Genomic DNA, 21247 nt, shown 5'->3' on the forward strand with positions numbered 1-21247 from the left:
TTATGTTTAGGTATTGGGCAGGATCAAGGGATCTAGAATATGGTCATGCAATTAATATGTGCTTTATAAGTACTAATAAACAGCCAATATTATAGTAATATGCATGTTAATAAGCAACTAGTTAATATTGAGAGTTGGACCCTAAACTAAAGTGTAACCATAAATGTTATACAGTATAAACATAACAAGCTCCACTGAGATTATGTATCTGTGGCTTGCTGTTGAATAACACAGAAAATAATGTGTTTTTAATAATTTAATAACTTGTCCTGTCTATGGTAACGCACTTACAATGGAAGTCTAAGAGGTGATAGTATTTGGAGTTTAAAACCAGAAATAAGAATCTGAAAATTTTGATCTACATAAAATAAATAACAATAAAAAAATAACGATTAACGTTGCTTTTATTAGTTATTTTATCTCCAGGTCATAAGATGTAGAATTCTTTCCATTCTAAATCAGAGCAGAGCGATACGATTACATTTATTTTAATGAATTAATTTACATTCACATTTACAAACATTCCGGCTACATTTTGTGAGCAAAAATGTCCATTATCTGTTGTCAATTGTGTAGCGATATGAAGCACATCTCTTACAGAAGTCACTTTTAAACTGTGGAGCTTTCTATTAGTCAACATGGTGAATTTGTGTGACCTACTTGAACCTGTTGAAAAATATTAGACTTCTATTCTAAGTGTAAAACAGAATATACCAATCAACTTGTCATATTTCTTTGTATCTCAGTGATATGCGAGCGTGAGTTGAACTTGAGTAACACCCGATATGCCAGTAAATTCTTTTAAGAATGTTTAATATCAAAATTAACAGGAAAACAAAACTGTTAAAGAGTCAGAAAACTAATGCTACAATCCTAGATCTCAAGCCAAGTCACCAAGTCAACTTATTCTCTTCCAAACTGAAGGTATGAATTAATACAAGTTCTATTAAATACATCAAAAAGCATGAAAAGAGAGTTTGACAAAATCCCAAACCCTTTCATTTCCTTTTCCTTTGTCCCAATGGGAAATGGAACGGGCCACTGGAGAAGCACAGTGGAAACTGACAGATTTGAAGTGACAGCCTGCACAACCTCAGCCACGTCAGACAGTCTTTCCGTCCCTGTGGTTTCAACTGCCTGCTGCTCAGAAATGGGAATATGTTACTGGAGTTCCCTGCAACTAAACCACAAGGTACCGTCACCAGGTACAGTGGTTTCTGCCCTGTGACGTCTGAGAGAGCATTTTGATGAGTTGGACACGGTTTACTGACACGCTGCCCAAGTGGAAGCAGACGCTCACTGTGGATTATGTAAAGGAAATTTGGTTAATGAGAAAGTCGTGTGCGGCTGGGAGAAGGGAGATGGCATGCGTCAGCTCAATCCACATGTTTACCGTCTTAAAATTTACACTGACTGTCTGTTCGTGCATTTCAGACCTCTAGAAATGAACCAGCCCACAAGTTAAAGACCAAGAGATAATCTGAGTTATAGCTGACTGAAGTTATTTCTGACTGGCCTTTAGGTTATTCACATACCACAATGACACAAGAGCACCTGGAAAACTCTGTGACCATGAGCTCGGGCCTCGTCGCAATGACATACTGTATGATCTGTTGTGCAGTTCAAAGTCAAACATCCTCATCTTAAAACGCGCATCTCGTAAAACAAGACCTCCTAAACATAAAGCCTCCAGATCCCTTTCTGATCAGGTCGGGCTCTCGGCTAACAGCTGGATTAGTCATAAAGACCTCGCTGCTGATGAATAAGATGGAAGAGCGTAACTGAGTGAGAGATCTGGACCCTGCTGGACAATCCTGAGGGAGGCATCCATTTCAAGTGCTGTCAGTGCCTTTAGAGGAGACTGATGTGTGCGTAAATAATCCCTGACTGGGCTTCTGCAACAACCATGAGTGTCTTTGACAGATGTCTTTTCATAAGAGAGAAAAAGCGACTACCAATGTACCAATCAAAAATTGCCAATGAGTGTTTCAGTTCATGCATTTTGCAGTGATAGAATATTTGAGCTTAAGCAGGAATCCCTGAAAAACCACTGAAATGGTTTGACGAATGTAATTTACTTTCCTGTGTTGATACCTAAAACAGGATATGGCACTTTTCTCAATCATTCCTGAACTGGAGCAGTATATTGATATGCCCTCTGCTGGACATTGGAGAAAGTGCAGATGAGACAAGGCAAAAAAAAAAGAAAAAAAAAGTTGTTCACAGCCAACTTAAAATGAACCTTGCCATCACTAAACTAATCATCTACATGTCAAGAAACAATAGGAAGCCATAATACTGAAGTAAAATGCGTTTGCTAGCATTAAATGAGTCAATATCGCAAAGCTGGTTAAGTCCAGTGAGGCATGACCCATTCCTCTCCCTGACCCAAAATTATGTTTCTGTTCAAAGGAAACATCTTATACTTTAGTTATGGCCTTATGGCATTTCTGACTGAATGGAAGTGGATGAAGGTACCAAAATACCATTAACATAAGCGCAACTGTGATCTTTTACTATCACTCACCTAGGTAGGGGATGCAGGGGGCCATTTTGAGGGACCTGATGTACTCTCTCATACGGTTGTAATTCTCTTCCTTTGACGTCAGAAAGTCAAGCTTCTCAAAGGTGGCCTTGTCCTTTCGACTGATCAACTGTTCAGAACAGAAAGCAAACAAGAAACAAACAGTTCATTCAATCAGCAAATTAGCAACAACTAAAGGCTTATTCTCAAGTGTGAAACATACAAATCAGACGTATTCAAAGTCTGAGTGCAGGATAGGAACAAAAAAAAAGGTAATGAATTCAAGTAAAAAAACTAAAATATTAATATATACAATTATGCAAAGACAACAAAATTGTCTTTGTTAGTATTACTGTTGGCAAATAAGTACATTGTTAGTAACTGAATTCATTCAAATATGATTTTAAAAAGATGGTATATGGTCTTACCGTGTGTCTCAATCAGCTCCCTAGTTCAGTAGTCAGGGCACTGATCAGGGAATCAGCCACATTCACTTTCATGATATACTGATTCACGACCTAGGGAACTAGGGAGCTGATTGAGACGGAGGGATAGTCTTAGGCCACCATTAGATGTTGTTTTAGCAATGATATAATGACCATATATAATTATTTCTCAGTCTCTTTATTAGAATATAATGAGAAAATACAGTAAATTTGTACGCAGTATTAAAAAAGATGGAACAGCTTTTATAGGCTAAAGTGGCAAGTTTATTGACGGCCCTTACACTTGCGCAATAGCAGGAACCTAGCTCTCTTAAACCTAAATGGAACAGAAAAGAACTGGAAGACCAAGAAAACTTTCAAAATCTGATGAAGTTTCTCAGAGTTTCATTTTTGAGAAAATGGTAGAAGTCCAGGAGGTCACACTAAATACTGATGTTTGCTTAAAGAAGCAATTTTGTTCAGAATACATTTGAATGTATATACAGTATGTTACGTTCCACGTATGTTTTTGTATTTTGTTTTAGTTTTTTTTTTTCTCTCTCTCTCTCTCTTTCTTATCTGTCTGTCGAGTTTTAGGTTGACGGTAAAGCGGGGCTCATCTTGGTGACGTCATGACGCTCTGACGTCCCAACCAGCGTTCTGCCAATCTGCAGGTGGCTGATCATTTAAAAGGCTTCGGCGGCATTCCACCTGCAGTGAGCGTTTGGGCTTGGACCTCACTCACGCTTGTCGAGCCAGAGCCAGTCATTCTTTGTGTTTGCGAACTGTTTATTTAGTCTGTGGTTCATTGAGACAGTATCTGGTTGTTTGTTTCTGTGTAATAGTTAAGCTGACGGCGTTAGAGAGTGATACAAGTCTTCTGTTAAATGTTTGAGTCCACTCGAAATCTGGCGTGAAGTCATTATCTGTCAATCGAGTGGTTGACAAATAATGAAACCCTTCTCCTGCAGACAAGTCTCTCGTGCGAAATGTTTGAACGCATTCGAATTCTGGCGTGAAGTCATTGTCTGTCAACCGAGGGGTTGACCGATAATGAAACCTTTTGCTGCGGACAGCTCAGAGATAACATCAACCTCACTGACCACGGTGAATTCCGCATAGTGCGTGTCAGCTAGCAACTAATGTTAGTTATAATGCGGGTGCTCGCCTTCCCTGTATTTTTGTTTATTTATTTAGTGGAGTTTTAGTTAAGGCGCCGCGCCGAAGTTTTCGGTTTTGTTTTTACATTTTATTTTTGGTAGTTAGTTTAGGGGCGTGGGCGCTAGTTAGTGGGTTTTGTTCTGATTATTTCTTTTCTTTGGCGACATCCTCGTTCTTTCCTTACTTTTACTTTGTTTATGTCTTACTTGTTGACTTATCTCTACCGTGTTAATAAATATCGGATATTAATTGTTTCCCTTGTTGTTTGGTTTGTTCCTCCCCACGCCTCAACAGTTGTATCTCATTTAAATGTTGCGGTCATTCCACTGAACAACTTTAAGCACGTAACATTTATTGGTGGCAGCGGTGGGATATCCTCATTAGGATATCTTATTCTTGTGGAATGAATTTCTGAGATGCACTGTTGCTGGTGTGTTGGTGGAACAATCGGATAATAAGGATTGCTCGGGTAGTCGGTGAGGGCATGTTTTGTTGACTGACGTAAAAATCTTAGGGGCTTAGCGTACAGTTCAATTATTATGGCTGACTTTGATTTGAATAACTTTGTGAGTGCACCAACTGTCGAACAGCTAGATAAATGTCGTAAGGACGATTTATTAGTCGTTGCGGCGCATTTTAACATTAAAGTTTCGAAACAGCAGCTTAAGCGTGAAATCAAAAAGGTTGTAGTGTGTGGCTTGAGGGAACTGGGTGTGCTTAAACTGGCTGATAGTTCAGAGCAGAGACCAGGTTCTGATGGTGGCGCTTCGTGGATTGGTGAGGAGGAAGCGAGTGAAATTGCTGAGGCGGAGGGTTCCGATGCCAAAGCTGTTTTGCCGCCCTTCGATCCTTTTTCTCCACCCGTGATTGGGACTGGAGGTGACTCGCGGCTCAAGTATCGCTTGGCAGTCCAAGTGGAAGAGCGCGAGAGGGCAGCGGAGCGTAAGGCCCAGCTGGATCTGCAGCTCCAAGTTCGCCGTATGGAAATAGAGGCGGACATGCAAATCAGATTGCGGGAGTTGGAACTGAAAGCAGCCAGAGATGTCGCAGTTTCTCCGGTGCCGCTTGTGTCTACTGCTCAACCTACGCAGACTGCTGCTGTTACGACTGGTGCGAATACGGCGAGTAATACGCTGGATGTGAGTAAACACATTTCTCTTGTTCCACAGTTTAGAGAGTCAGAAGTTGATTCATACTTTAATGTATTCGAACGAATTGCGTCTGCTTTAAATTGGCCTAGAGATGTGTGGCCTTTGCTGCTGCAGTGCAAGCTAACGGGAAAAGCTCAGGAAGTGTGTGCTGCTTTAACATTAGAAGATAGTTTAAATTATGATGTTGTCAAAACAACAATTTTGAGAGCTTACGAACTCGTACCTGAAGCGTACAGGCAGCGTTTTAGAACCCATAAAAAGAGCACGAGTCAAACGTTCGTAGAATTTGCTAGAGAAAAAGGTATGTTGTTTGACAAGTGGTGCACTTCAAACAAAGTTTCGGATTTCCAGGCACTTCGTGAGTTAATTTTGTTGGAGGAGTTCAAAGGTTGTATCCCTGATCGTGTTGTTGTTTACCTAAACGAACAAAAGGTAACATCGTTGTCTCAGGCATCTGTTCTAGCTGATGAGTTTGCGTTGACGCATAAGAGCATTTTTGCTCCCGTTCGTACTGACAAAGTTTTATTTAGTTCCGTTACTTCGAAAGATCAGTCGCGTTCGAAAAATGTTCCAAAGCCTAAGGAAGACCGAGAGTGTTTTTACTGTCATAAGTCGGGTCATCTCATTGCTGATTGCATTGTTTTAAAGCGCAAACAGCAAAGTAACACTTCTAAAAGTGTTGCTTTTGTGAAGCCTGTTGATATTGTTAATTGTAAGTTCGGTGGGGAGTTAGATGTTGGGTATCAACCTTTCGTTATGAAAGGATTAGTATCTGTCAGTGATCAGTCTTCGGATCAGGTAAAAGTGACTATGTTGCGTGACACGGGCGCGATGCAGTCCTTTATAGTGGCTGGTGCACTGCCGCTCTCAGAACAGACTTTCTGTGGTACCCATGTGTTAGTGCGAGGCTTTGAAATGAATATTATGAAAGTTCCTTTGCATCAGATTTATCTGAAGTCTGATTTGTTTACGGGGTTTGTTAAAATCGGCGTGCGTGACAGTCTCCCTGTGCATGGAGTAAGTTTCATCCTGGGTAACGACATCGCAGGTGGAAAAGTCGCGCCGCTGTTAGAGGTTTGTGATAAGCCTGTTCTGTCTGAGTATACTGACGAGTTGTCCGAGAAGTTTCCTGAAGTTTTTCCTGTTTGTGCCGTGACGCGAGCGCAGGCTCGTAAATTTGCTGATGCAGATGACTTGTCTTCTACGTTTATGTCACCTATTATTATAAATGACACTTTGCCAGTTGAAGAGGGTAAGTCAGCGGATCAAGCGCTTATTTTGCAGTCAGACGAGGTGAAATTGACAATGACTCGTGAAAAAATGATTACAGCTCAGAAAGAAGATTGTTCCTTGCGGAAATGCTTTTCCTCTGTTGTTCCTTTGGAAATGGCCAAGGAGAGGAAAGCCGCTTACTTTATCGAGAACGGGTTGCTGATGCGTTGGTGGTGTGCAGATGTTGCGTGCGATAGTGAGTGGACTTCTGTACATCAAATTGTCATTCCTGTATGTTACAGACAGATTGTACTCTCTCTAGCTCATGATCATGATTTGTCTGGACATTTGGGCGTTAAGAAAACGTATCATCGAATTTTGAAACATTTCTTTTGGCCCCGAATGAAGGCTGATGTAACGAAATTCTGTAAAACTTGCCAGACTTGTCAGTTTTCAGGTAAGCCAAATCAGGTGATTCCGCGTGCACCGCTTGTTCCTATACCAGTGATTGGGGAACCGTTCGAGCATGTTATTGTTGACTGTGTTGGACCGTTGCCTAAGTCTAAGAGTGGTAACCAATACTTGTTAACAATAATGTGTGTTGCGACGCGCTTTCCAGAAGCTATTCCGCTTAGGAAGATTACAGCGCCAGTGATTAGTAATGCACTTGTAAGATTCTTTTCTATGTTTGGCCTTCCGAAAGTGGTTCAATCCGATCAAGGTACTAACTTTTTGTCAAGAATCTTTGGACAGGTGTTGACGACCTTAAACGTTTCTCATCAAACTTCAAGCGCTTTTCACCCAGAAAGCCAAGGAGCTTTGGAACGGTTTCACCAGACGTTAAAAGCGATGTTGCGACGTTATTGCATGGATACGGGTAAGGACTGGGACGAGGGCATACCTCTACTCTTGTTCGCTGTCAGAGAAGCAGTACAAGACAGTTTGGGATTTAGTCCTGCCGACCTTGTATTTGGTCATACGGTGAGGGGTCCTTTAAAGATGCTTAAAGAAGATCTGTTATCCTGTGAGCCTAGTACTAAAATTCCTGTGCTTGACTATGTAAGCAAATTTCGTGAGCGATTGCATAAGGCTTGTTCAACGGCAAAAGAGTCATTGTTGAGTGCGCAGGTGGCTATGAAACGTCAGTTCGATCGTAAAACGGTTCAGCGTCATTTTAAGGAGGGAGATCAAGTGCTGGTTTTATTGCCAGTTGTGGGTTCTGTTCTGTCTGCACGATTTTCGGGTCCATATGAAGTGATTAAAAAATTGAGTAACACTGATTATTTGATCCGAACTCCTGAGCGTAGAAAGAAATCTCGTGTATGTCATGTGAATATGCTGAAGGAGTATCATGTCAGAGGGTCGTCACAAGCTGTTGAGAAGGTGGATGAGCTTATTACCTCTGCCGCTCTTATATGTGAGGTGGCTGATGTCCCTACTCAAGATAATGATGGAGTGTTAGTACGCCACACATATCAGCAGTGTGTTAGGCTGAAGAACTCTGAAATGTTGAGCAATTTGACTTCTCATCTGTCCCATTTACCTGATTGCCAGAGAAATGATGTTGAAATATTAATTCACGATTTCTCCTTGTTATTTCAGGATGTTCCGTCTCGAACTACAGTCTTACAACATGATATTGATGTAGGTCATGCCGTTCCTATCAAGCAACGAGCTTATAGGGTTAACGCTGTTAAACGTTCTGCGATGAAAGCTGAAGTCGAGTATTTACGCGAAAACGGTCTCGCCAAGCAGAGTTTTAGTCCGTGGAGTTCTCCATGTCTACTGGTGACAAAAAGTGACGGATCCGCCAGGTTTTGCACGGACTATCGCAAGGTAAATTCAGTTACTGTTCCCGATAGTTTTCCGTTACCCCTTATGGAAGATTGTGTAGACAATCTGGGGTCTGCTAAATTCGTCAGTAAACTAGATTTGCTGAAAGGTTACTGGCAAGTACCATTGACGGCTCGAGCGTCAGATATTTCTGCTTTTGTGACTCAGGACGATTTCATGCAATACTGCGTTATGGCTTTCGGCATGCGCAACGCACCAGCTACGTTCCAGAGGCTCATTAATATTGTGCTTGCTGGTGTTCGAAACTGCAATGCATATCTGGACGATCTTGTGATTTATTCATCTAGCTGGTCCGCACATGTTGCAACGTTAAGAGAGGTGTTTGAACGCCTTCGGAATGCCTCGCTGACATTAAACCTTTCTAAATGTGAATTTGGTCAAGCTACAGTGACGTACCTGGGCAGAGAAGTAGGTCAAGGGCAGGTAAGACCTATAGAAGCCAAGGTCGCTGCGATTGCAGAATTTCCGGTTCCGACCACGCGAAAAGAACTTCGTAGATTTCTGGGGATGGCCGGTTATTATCGGAATTTTTGTAAAAACTTCTCCACTGTGGCCAGTCCGCTAACTTCACTCCTCAGCCCGTCACGTACTTTTATTTGGAGTAATGACTGTCAAAATGCTTTTGATAACATCAAAGTTTTATTATGCAGTACGCCTGTTTTGACAGCTCCTGATGTGGGAAAGGACTTCAAGCTGGAGATCGATGCAAGCTCGGTCGGTGCGGGTGCAGTGCTTGTACAGGAGGACGCAAATGGTATTGACCATCCTGTGTGTTATTTCTCGCGCAAGTTTAATAAACATCAGTTAAACTATTCTACCATCGAGAAAGAAACGTTAGCTTTGCTGTTGGCCTTACAACACTTTGATGTTTATATTAGTTCAAGTAATTTGCCTGTGGTTGTATTCACTGATCACAATCCTCTGGTGTTTTTAGCACGTATGAACAATCAGAATCAGCGATTGATGCGCTGGTCCTTAATCGTGCAGGGTTACGATTTAGTGATTAAGCACAAGAAGGGGTCAGAAAACATAATTGCCGATGCTCTATCTAGAGTTTACTAAGCTGGTAATAGGGCTTAAAGAAGAGAAGAAGAAAAGTGTTATTTTTCTTTTCTCTTTTTTTTTAGGGGGGGAGTGTTACGTTCCACGTATGTTTTTGTATTTTGTTTTAGTTTTTTTTTCTCTCTCTCTCTCTCTCTTTCTTATCTGTCTGTCGAGTTTTAGGTTGACGGTAAAGCGGGGCTCATCTTGGTGACGTCATGACGCTCTGACGTCCCAACCAGCGTTCTGCCAATCTGCAGGTGGCTGATCATTTAAAAGGCTTCGGCGGCATTCCACCTGCAGTGAGCGTTTGGGCTTGGACCTCACTCACGCTTGTCGAGCCAGAGCCAGTCATTCTTTGTGTTTGCGAACTGTTTATTTAGTCTGTGGTTCATTGAGACAGTATCTGGTTGTTTGTTTCTGTGTAATAGTTAAGCTGACGGCGTTAGAGAGTGATACAAGTCTTCTGTTAAATGTTTGAGTCCACTCGAAATCTGGCGTGAAGTCATTATCTGTCAATCGAGTGGTTGACAAATAATGAAACCCTTCTCCTGCAGACAAGTCTCTCGTGCGAAATGTTTGAACGCATTCGAATTCTGGCGTGAAGTCATTGTCTGTCAACCGAGGGGTTGACCGATAATGAAACCTTTTGCTGCGGACAGCTCAGAGATAACATCAACCTCACTGACCACGGTGAATTCCGCATAGTGCGTGTCAGCTAGCAACTAATGTTAGTTATAATGCGGGTGCTCGCCTTCCCTGTATTTTTGTTTATTTATTTAGTGGAGTTTTAGTTAAGGCGCCGCGCCGAAGTTTTCGGTTTTGTTTTTACATTTTATTTTTGGTAGTTAGTTTAGGGGCGTGGGCGCTAGTTAGTGGGTTTTGTTCTGATTATTTCTTTTCTTTGGCGACATCCTCGTTCTTTCCTTACTTTTACTTTGTTTATGTCTTACTTGTTGACTTATCTCTACCGTGTTAATAAATATCGGATATTAATTGTTTCCCTTGTTGTTTGGTTTGTTCCTCCCCACGCCTCAACAGTTGTATCTCATTTAAATGTTGCGGTCATTCCACTGAACAACTTTAAGCACGTAACAAGTATTATTATTTTTTTTTTCTTGGCTAATTTATCATTTTATAATATTTGAATGAATTAATAGAAGTATCTGAGATGAAAAACATTTGCCAATAATTACACTACTAATTATTATTTTATTATTTTAAATGTGTTATAATAATAATAATAATAATAATTATTATTATTGTAACATATTTGTCATTTCAGCTATGCCTTATTTATTTAGATACTGCCCTTGAAAAATAAACAGTTACTCCCCAGTTGGCCACTAACTTTAGTAGGGGGATGTGCTGTTTTGTGAATTTTGTCAGAGGGGAGCTTCACTAAGTCTTCTGATCTAAATAAAGCTGTCTGCAAATATGATAAATATGAAAAACAAGACAACCTATTGGGAGACTAATAAAAATGTGTTCAGAGAAAAGTTCCCAGAGCTCAAACTCCAGATATACAAACATATGCTATCTATCGGCACTGGGTACATTTCTCATTTCTGGAAAGCACATGATCATATGAAACAGGTTCAGTGTCTAGAAAGATTTTATGAGTGGCATAAATTCACTTTGTTACAGCACATGTGCTGTTGAAAAACATCAGTAGGGATGACCATGTGCAAAACCCCTGTAAGGATTAACGGAAAGCTCGTTAATTCAAAAATACCATCACCTCTATGGCTTTATCACATCAAATGCTGCAGTACATTTCCACAAAGTACTTCAACATGCTCTTCTGGTATTAGACAAATACACATACTGCAATCCAGTCAGTTCACACTTTCGTAGGTTTGGTCAGAGAAAAGATTTTGTTCAAAAAATGCAAGCAGTATGCTGAAACCACACTGTTGACAGATGAACACAGTCTCCAGAGATGAAATCACATATACTGACATTCCCTTATTAATGTTCACATCTTGTTGAACTGTGCATAATACCCTCCATATCTTCTAGCGTAATGTTAGATTATGTTATACTCTTTTCAAAATCATTTTATTTGCTTTTGACTAAAGAAGGATGGTATGAAATAGCACAAACATTTTATTTGCAATTTTAAATTTTGAGTGAAGTACATTATTTAAAGGGTTAGTTCTGTCATCATTTACTCCCCCTCAAGTTGTTCCAAACCCGTATTAATTTCTTTGTTCTGCTGAACACAAAGGAAGATATTTGGAAGAATGTCAGTAACTAAACAGATCTTGACCCCCACTGACTCACCCCCCACTGAATTTCATTGTTCTGTTGAACACAACGGAAGATATTTGGAAATATGTCAGTAACTAAACAGATCTCGCCCCCTATTTACTACCATAGTAGGAAAAATAAATACTAGTAGTCAACGGGGGGCGAAATCTGTTTGGTTACTGACATTCTTCCAAATATCTTCCTTTGTGTTCAGCAGAACAAAGAAATTCAAATATGTTTGGGTGAGAAAATAATGACAGAATTTTCATTTTTGGGTGAACTATCCCTACAATCCATACAATGAAAGTGACGGAGACCAGAGACTGTCAAACTCCAAAAAGGACAAAACAAACAAACAAACAGGTGAACATAAATTCAATTTCATGCACGGAGCACCTTAAAATCCCAAAGAAATAAAGTCATGTGTTTTTCAAAAGACATGGCGATGAGTTAACGATGATATAGTTTTCAGTTTTGGATGAGCTACTCCTTTAAATAATGAAACGGGAAAGAAAGAAAAAAAAAAAAAAAATGTATGAAGGGGTTGATCATTGTGTAAAAAACTGAATGTCACAATAAAAAGTCATGCATCCCCGAAACACTGTGGGACTGTAATAATCAGATTATATTAGTCATTTACAAGCAGAGTTGCTCAAATCAGCATGACTTTTGGATACATTTATGTTCCAGCAGCTTCATACTCAAGCAACACAGCAAGGGAGTGGAAAGCTCACTTGACAGTAAGACAGCGCTCTACGGAATATATTATCATCATTCAGATGTTGGCCTAAAATTTACCTGAAGAATTTAATGAACCACAACTTGGATTCTTCTCCTTTGGACTTGCAACAGAGAAAAAGAAAAGTGATTTTTTTTTTTATTATTTTCTTTTATTTGCCAAAGGAAGCGGTACGGATTTTATTTGATTTTAAATGGTGCTGAGATAATCCATGGCAGGAAAGTTAGATCACAATACCATCAATCAGGGAGCCTGGTGTGGAAATAATAATATTATGACAAAGATTTGAAGAAGTACTATAAGCTAAGGAAGACTGCTTATGATATTTTAAGGAAATACTAATTACAAAGCCATTACAAATGATGAACAGGGATAGATAAATAAATTACAAGTGCACCGGCATATTTAAGTGAATGTGATTTCCATGTGTGTGTATGTGTGTACCATCTCCGCAGCTACACTAGTCATTTTCTAGCCTGAGCTAGAGCACTCAAATGCCAAAACAAAAGCTTTTTCTGTTCTCCTTTATCAAGCTTCCACCACCCGCCACCAAGACCACAGCAGCAGCCGGCTTCGCTCATCAAGCGCAGGGGCTTGAGCGGCTGCCACAGTGGCATTACTCATACAGTGCTAAACTATTCCTCTGAGGGCGATAAAAGTGAGGGGATTCTTTCAACCACTAACATCTTTATTTTATTTTGCAGTAACAAATGACTGACTTTGATTACAGTATAGTTCATGGAGGCCATTACTGTGCTTTCTGCCTCTATAGCTGCTCCAGATAGCAGTTAAAGCCTTCATACATCAACAGCTCTAAAGATGGAGCAGCACTGAGCTCAGGGACACATTCCAAACAACTTTCCACTGAGTTTGAGGAGGATGAGCGTCTTAACTTCAGGTGCAATGTTAAGAGATGTACGTCCATTTGACTTTTTATATATCTCAAGACTGGAAATGTGTGGAACAGGGGATCAATTAGTAAATGGAAGTAGAATTATGCAAGAAAGAAGGGTGGGAAAATGAACTAAATGATAGTATGTTACAATTCCATATAAAATGAATGGCCAACTGGTTTTATTGATCAGCCAAAGCCAATTTTTTTAACTTGCATTTGGCAGTTGGCGAGCATTGTGACACTATGCTAGGATACATACTGGAACCAAGGGGCCATCTGTCTACACTGTATATAAGCCCGCTCTTCTCCATCTCTCATCTCTCCCCAAAAGCTTTACATCTTTCCTTCTTTCCATTAACATGCTCCCAAATTCTACTTCACTTCTTCAGTATCTCTCCTCCTGACACTCATTTTAATACTGTGTATATACAGTGGGGTCCCAAAGTCTGAGACTTCTACTGAAAATGTATATATTTTGCATAATTTATCTAATTATATCGAATCATTAATCATATTATATGAACAATAAGCAGAATAAACTAATGAATGTGTTCAAAAGATTTAAAGTTGAGTACATGACAAGAATTTTCAGTTTGGATGGATGGATGGATAGTCATGCAATGTATTATCAGAATAACAAATTGTGTGAAAAATTAAATTATTTAAAAAAAATCCACAAAGACCACATGTTTGTCCTAAACCTTATGATCATGTTATCCAGAATGATTTGAGATGATCCAAATGTCATTTGACTCTTTATAAAGAATTGCATGACTAATGTCACTAAACTATTTAATTAGTAACCAACAAATAGTGCACAATTATCAGTTTACTTTAACATTTAAAGGTGCCCTAAAACTTCTTTTTTAAAAGATGTAATATAAGTCTAAGGTTTCCCCTGAATGTGTCTGTGAAGTTTCAGCTCAAAATACCACATAGATTTTTTTAAATTCATTTTGTTAACTGCCTATTTTGGGACATCATTAACTATGCACCAATATATAGGTTGCGGCCCCTTTAATTATCGTGCTCCCCCTCCCCCGGAGCTTGCGCTTGCCTTGAACAGCGTAAACACAGTTTACACAGCTAACCCTCAAAAAGGATCTTCACAAGATGTTCGTCATGCATTCTGCTTGCATACATCGGATCATGTAAGTATAGTATTTATTTGGATGTTTACATTTGATTCTGAATAGTTTGATAAAAGTTTGATAGTGCTGCGTGGCTAAAGCTAACATTACACACTGTTGGAGAGATTTATAAAGAATGAATGTTGTGTTTATGCATTATACAGACTGCAAGTGTTTAAAAATGAAAATAGCGACAACTCTCTTGTCTCCGTGAATACAGTAAGAAACGATGGTAACTTTAACCACATTTAACAGTACATTAGCAACATGCTAACGAAACATTTAGAAAGACAATTCACAAATATCAATACAAATATCATGATATCAAGTCAGTTATTATTGCTCCATCTGCCATTTTTCGCTATTTTCCTTGCTTGCTTACCTAGTCTGATGATTCAGCTGTGCACATCCAGACGTTCTGCCCTTGTCTAATGGCTTGAACATGGGCTGGCATACGCAAATATTGGGGTCGTACACCCCGACTGTTATGTAACAGTCGGTGTTATGTTGAGATTCGCCTGTTCTTTGGAGGTCTTTTAAACAAATTAGATTTATATAAGAAGGAGGAAACAATGGAGTTTGAAACTCAGTGTATGTCTTTTCCATGTACTGAACTCTTGTTATTCAACTATGCCAATATAAATTCAATATTTAATTCCAGGGCACCTTTAATGTTATAACCTGAACTTTCCTTTATTTTTAATTTTTCAAAATCCTAAAAAACATTGATAATTTCTGCTGTAGGTAAAAAAAAAATTGATCTCAGACTTATGGACTCCACTATGAATCACTATTTATGTTTAATTCTTACTTCATGACTGACAGGCAGCATCCACTGCATAAACCAGAACAGACCAATAAACCTAAAAGTGCTGAAAATAACGAGAAAGTCATATCAAATCTGTATCTTTGTGTATATTGTGTTCCAAAATGTATACCAGCGAGCACCGTATTCTTCCTAATTCATTGAATGCCTACTGGGAAATCAGCAGTTAATCTTCAAATAAGTGGAAACATGGCCTTGAAGTCAAGCGGTTCAGAAATTGGCTGGAACAAATGACAAAGAATTACTCACTCCAGTCTGTGCCATAAGTAGTGAAACATAAACCATTTGCACAGCAAGACTGAAAACAGTCATTATAGTCAGGCAGAACCGTCAGCAAATACACGCAAGTGGCTTTTCATTATGAACAGGACAAATGAAATGCTTCAATCAATAATTCAAACCACAATTTAAATGTGCACATTTCTTGAGCTTCAGGGTTCTGGGACGTATGGGGAAAAAGAAAAAGAAAAAAACTCTTAAAACAGGGCTGTGATGAATCAGAATTTATCCCTCATGTGAGTGGCAAGTTACACAAACTGTACTTCAGTTTCTTTCTCTCAGTTTTTACTGTTCAAGCTTTAAACAAATAAATACATACATACATATTGTCACAGACACGTCAGGTTCCACCTCACTTCAGTACCCGCGCACCCAATCACCAGCATACTAATCACCGCCACCTGAAGCTCATCACATCAGTCATCAACACCAGCACTTAAACCCCACACTCACACACACTCACTGTCCGGTCTCGTTTGTGTCACACCAGTTGTAAACTTACCTCAAGGACTCCCAAAGCGATACTTACCCAGCCTCATCATCTCCTTCGTCTCCATTGTCTCCAGTCTCCTCGTGTGTCTACCTGCCAGTGTGTGTGAGTGTTTCCATCCACCTTCTCCAGCGTCTCCATCTTCATTCATCTGCAACATCAACAAGGACAGTATTATCTCTCATTCCACCTCTGAGATCTTCCACCACTTCATTCATCACCCGTTTTGCTCTGCTGTTTGCCCAATAAACATCTTAACTGCTTTTATTCCTGCCTCCGGTGTCTCTGTCATAACAGAAAACCGGACCATAACAGCTAAGCATCAGCATGAGCCAACAGGACCCCTTTCAGGAGCTCGTGGACGTTTTACGTCGAGCACTCACTTCACAACCACCATCACCATCACCAGCACCCGCTGCCGCTTCCGCATCCACCGCCACGGCTGCTTCTCCAGTCTTCACCGCCAGTCCCATGGCCAAACCAAATCCTACTCTGGATCGGCGGAGGAATGCAGCGGATTCCTTCTGCAGTGTGAGTTGGTTCTGGAGATGCAACCGCACCTCTACCCCACCGACACGGCTAAAATAGCGTTTATAATATCACAACTGCAAGGTAAGGCCCTTCTATGGGCGGATTCTCTCTGGACTCAAAGAAGCTCTGTCGTTAAATCATACCCTGCATTCTTCTCTCACTTCAGAGAAGTCTTCGGAAAACCCCTAACCGACTCGTCTACTGGTGAGAAATTGTACAACCTTAAACAAGGAAATAAGAGTGTTAATGATTATGCCTTGCAGTTTCGAACGCTAGCCGCAACCAGTGGTTGGAACGAACAAGCCCTCATCACCACCTTTCGACAAGGGCTGGAGCCCAACGTGCGGTTGCATCTCGCTGCATACGAGGACTCCCTAGGACTCGAACGCTTCATCCAACTCGCCATCCGCGTGGGTTCTCGTATGCAGTCGTGCCTCCTAGAGCACCAGAGCCAGCCACCAACCACCACACTCCTCCGTCGGTTCGAACCCGTCAGCTCCCCAGAACCAGCAAGTGAACCAATGCAAGTGGATAACTCCCGTTTATCTTCTACAGAAAGACAGAGATGGCTGACCCTGAATCTATGTCTATATTGTGGTTCCCCTGGGCATGTAATCTCCACATGTTCGTCCTCCTCGACCCGTGGTGAGTGCCATCATTCCCTCAATCCAAAAGATGAAACCACTCACTACTGTAGTAAACCTTACTGCGGCTAATGCTTCTATTTCAGTGGTGGCGCTCCTCGATTCAGGGTCAGCAGGAAATTTCATCTCCGGCGCCCTCTGTCGACACCTCGGGCTCAAGACCTCGCCTTCTCCGAATGTTTACAAGGTCCACTCCATCACGGGCAAACCCCTGAGCCGAAGGATGATCCGACGGATGACTGGACCGCTTCAGCTGCAAGTGGGTATCTTCCACACTGAGAACATCCATCTGCTGGTTCTGGAGGAATCCACCGCTGACGTGGTTCTAGGGCGTCCATGGTTGGAACAACACAACCCCACCATCTCCTGGCGCACGGGCGAAGTCCTGAAGTGGGGCGACCACTGCTTCTACAGCTGCTTCCCAGACCTTCCTACTCCAAGATCTCCTCTCTCCAAAGACCTCTCCATTAACGCAACCTCCATCGAAAGCCCTGTGGATAAGCGCTCCGTCGACATTCCACCCGATTATGCCCACTTCAGTGACGTCTTCTGCCCGCAACGCGCCTCCAAGCTTCCTCCACACCGGCCATGGGACTGCGCCATCGATCTGTTGCCGGGTGAACCAGTGCCTAGGGGACGCATATACCCCCTGTCAGTACCGGAGGAGAAGGCCATGGAGGAATATATCAAAGAGGCCCTTAACCAAGGATACATCCGCCCGTCTACTTCCCCTGCTGCTTCAAGCTTCTTCTTCGTGGCCAAGAAGGACGGAGGCTTGCGGCCCTGCATCGATTATCGCTCCTTAAACAAGATAACCGTCAAATTCAGGTACCACTCACCAACCTACTCCGTCATCAGCCCAAGTCTCTGTCCTGGTCCCAACCTGCCAACGAAGCTTTTGAACACCTCAAGAAAGCCTTCACCACCGCTCCCCTCCTCGTCCTCCCCAATCCAGACCTGCCATTCGTCGTTGAGGTGGACGCCTCCACCACCGGAGTGGGAGCGGTCCTATCACAGCAGCAGGGGAATCCAAGTAGGCTCCATCCATGTGCCTTCTTCTCCCGCAAGCTCAACCCGGCGGAGGTTAATTACGACATCGGGGACCGGGAACTCCTGGCTGTCAAGCTCGCCCTTGAAGAATGGAGGCATTGGCTGGAGGGAGCTAACCATCCGTTCCAGGTACTCACTGACCACAAAAATCTCGAGTACCTAAAGGCTGCCAAACGACTCAACCCTCGCCAAGCCAGATGGGCGATGTTCTTTTCAAGATTCAACTTTACAATATCCTACCGTCCAGGCTCCAAAAATCTCAAAGCTGACGCTCTCTCACGTCTCCATGCACCCGAGGAAAGGAACGAAGACCCCGACACCATCCTGCCCGAATCCATATTCATGAGCCCCATAGAGTGGTCAGAAGAGACACTCCCCTCCTCCAATGCCTCCTCACGAACTCCGCCGGGTTGCCCCCAGGGCTTGCGTTACATCACCCGGACACGACGCACTCCACTCCTGCACTCCGTTCACTCTTCACTTGGCACTGGTCACCTAGGGGTCAATGAGACCCTCTCGCTGCTCAAACAGCGCTTCTGGTGGCCAAACATGGCCAACGACGTCAGAAGTTACGTGCAGGGCTGCAGGGAGTGCGCCATCTCCAAGAGCCCACGCCATCTTCCCACCGGCAAGCTCCATCCTCTGCCCGTTCCTGAGAGGCCCTGGTCACACCTGGGAGTCGACTTCGTCACCGACCTCCCAGAGTCTGAGGGTAACACATGCATTCTAGTCGTCGTAGATCGTTTCTCAAAGGCCTGCCGACTCATTCCCCTGGAGGGTCTACCCACAGCCATGACCACAGCCGAGTTAATGTTCAACCATGTCTTCCGTCATTATGGAATCCCCGAGGACATTGTCTCTGATAGAGGACCTCAATTTATCTCCCGAGTCTGGAAGGCTTTCTTCTCGCTCCTGGGTGTGACCGTCAGCCTATCGTCTGGATACCATCCTCAGTCGAACGGGCAGACGGAATGGAAGATCCAGGAGATCGGCCGCTTCCTGCGTACCTTCTGTCACGGCCACCAGAACTCCTGGAACCAGTACCTGGGTTGGGCCGAGTACGCCCAGAACTCCCTTCGTCAAGCCACCACTGGATTAACACCTTTCCAATGCGTACTCTGTTTCCAACCCCCACTGTTCCCCTGGAACGGGGAACCCTCCAACGTTCCTGCCGTCGACTACTGGTTTCGGGAGAGCGAGAGGGTATGGGACTCAGCTCACCACCAGTTGCAGAGAGCCCTGCGCAGGCGCAAGATGACAGCCGACCTTCGGCGCTCCCACGCTCCAACCTACCAACCGGGGCAGAAGGTCTGGCTGTCCACCAGGGACATCAGGATGCGCCTGCCCTGCAAGAAGCTGAGTCCCCGCTACATTGGCCCATTCACCATCCTGCGACAGATCAACCCCGTCACCTACCGGTTACAACTCCCTGCACAGTACAAAATAATTCATCCCACCTTCCACGTGTCACTATTAAAACCTCACCACCCTTCTGTTCTTCCCTCCACAGAACCTGACGTGGCAGCCGTCGAGCCCCCCCTTCCACTTATCCTGGACGATGGAACTGCTTACATGGTATGAGAGATCCTGGACTCCCGGCGCCGTGGTGGTCTCTTGGAATACCTGGTGGACTGGGAAGGCTACGGTCCCGAAGAACGCTCATGGGTCCCCAAGAATGATATCCTTGATCCTGCTTTGTTACAGGCTTTCCACACCAACCACCCAGACAGGCCTGCCCCACGACCTCGAGGACGACCACCACAACGTCGGGGTCCTCGGCCCTCAGGAGCGGGCCGTGGGAGGGGGGGTACTGTCACAGACACGTCAGGTTCCACCTCACTTCAGTACCCGCGCACCCAATCACCAGCATACTAATCACCGCCACCTGAAGCTCATCACATCAGTCATCAACACCAGCACTTAAACCCCACACTCACACACACTCACTGTCCGGTCTCGTTTGTGTTACACCAGTTGTAAACTTACCTCAAGGACTCCCAAAGTGATACTTACCCAGCCTCATCATCTCCTTCGTCTCCATTGTCTCCAGTCTCCTCGTGTGTCTACCTGCCAGTGTGTGTGAGTGATTCCATCCACCTTCTCCAGCGTCTCCATCTTCATTCATCTGCAACATCAACAAGGACAGTATTATCTCTCATTCCACCTCTGAGATCTTCCACCACTTCATTCATCACCCGTTTTGCTCTGCTGTTTGCCCAATAAACATCTTAACTGCTTTTATTCCTGCCTCCGGTGTCTCTGTCATAACACATATACTATGTGTGTGTCCTGTGGTATCTGGCACCAAGATAATGTAATGGATAGAACATTTTGTTTGTCAAGCACATCCCACAGTTGCTCAATTGGAATAATATCTGGAGAATTTGAACGCCAGGAACAATACCATGAACAATATTTAGGTGCTGTAGGTGACATGTGTCAAATTTAAGTCCACATGAATGGCAGAACCCAGGACATTGCACAGAGTATCACACTCGCTCACCAGCTAGACGTCATCCCATAGTGCTTCCTGGTGCCATCACTTCCCCAGGTAAATACCGCACATGCATGTACACAGCCATCCACGTGATGTAAAAGCAAAGGGGACTCAGACGACCTTCTTCCACTGCACCAAGGTCCAGTTCTGACACTTGAGTGTCCAATGTAGGCACTTTCGACGGCGGACAGTGGTCATCATAGGCACTCTGATTGGTTTGCAGCTACGGAACATCATATGCAACAGAATGTGATGCACTGTGTTGTTTTTTTGTGTGACAGTAAACTTTCTGTCTCAGACCAGATGGGATGGTCTTTGTTGCCCTCGTGCACTGATGAGCCTTGGGTGCCCTGTCACCGTTGTGTGGTTTGTCCCTCTCAGACTGCTGAACAGGAGCAACTCACAAGCCTTGCCATTTCAGAAATATTCAGTTGTCTTGCCATAACAATTTGGCCCTTGTCAAAGTTGTTCATATCTTTATTCCTGCCCATTTCTCCAACATGCTGACTATGAGAACTGATTGTTTGCTTACCATCTAATCTTTC

At 42.9% G+C, this 21247-nt stretch overlaps 2 protein-coding genes across 2 annotated transcripts in view; one reads left to right on the forward strand and one right to left on the reverse strand.

Annotated features, from left to right (window-relative positions):
- Positions 1–21247, reverse strand: part of ralgps1 (Ral GEF with PH domain and SH3 binding motif 1) — a 148224-nt gene that overhangs the window by 85679 nt on the left and 41298 nt on the right. The window contains exon 9 of the mRNA XM_067393908.1: positions 2528–2654. Within this exon, the coding sequence (XP_067250009.1) occupies positions 2528–2654 (127 nt within the window). The remainder of the gene's footprint in view (positions 1–2527; positions 2655–21247) is intronic.
- LOC137026529 (uncharacterized) lies at positions 3519–10389 on the forward strand. Its single transcript, XM_067393907.1, has 2 exons — positions 3519–9081; positions 9552–10389. Exons 1-2 carry the CDS (start codon positions 4650–4652, stop codon positions 9554–9556), a joined length of 4437 nt encoding a protein of 1478 aa, XP_067250008.1. The 5' UTR covers positions 3519–4649; the 3' UTR covers positions 9557–10389.

This window comes from Chanodichthys erythropterus, chromosome 9, assembly GCF_024489055.1.
Source record: "Chanodichthys erythropterus isolate Z2021 chromosome 9, ASM2448905v1, whole genome shotgun sequence".
NCBI classification, from domain to species: Eukaryota; Metazoa; Chordata; class Actinopteri; order Cypriniformes; family Xenocyprididae; genus Chanodichthys; species Chanodichthys erythropterus.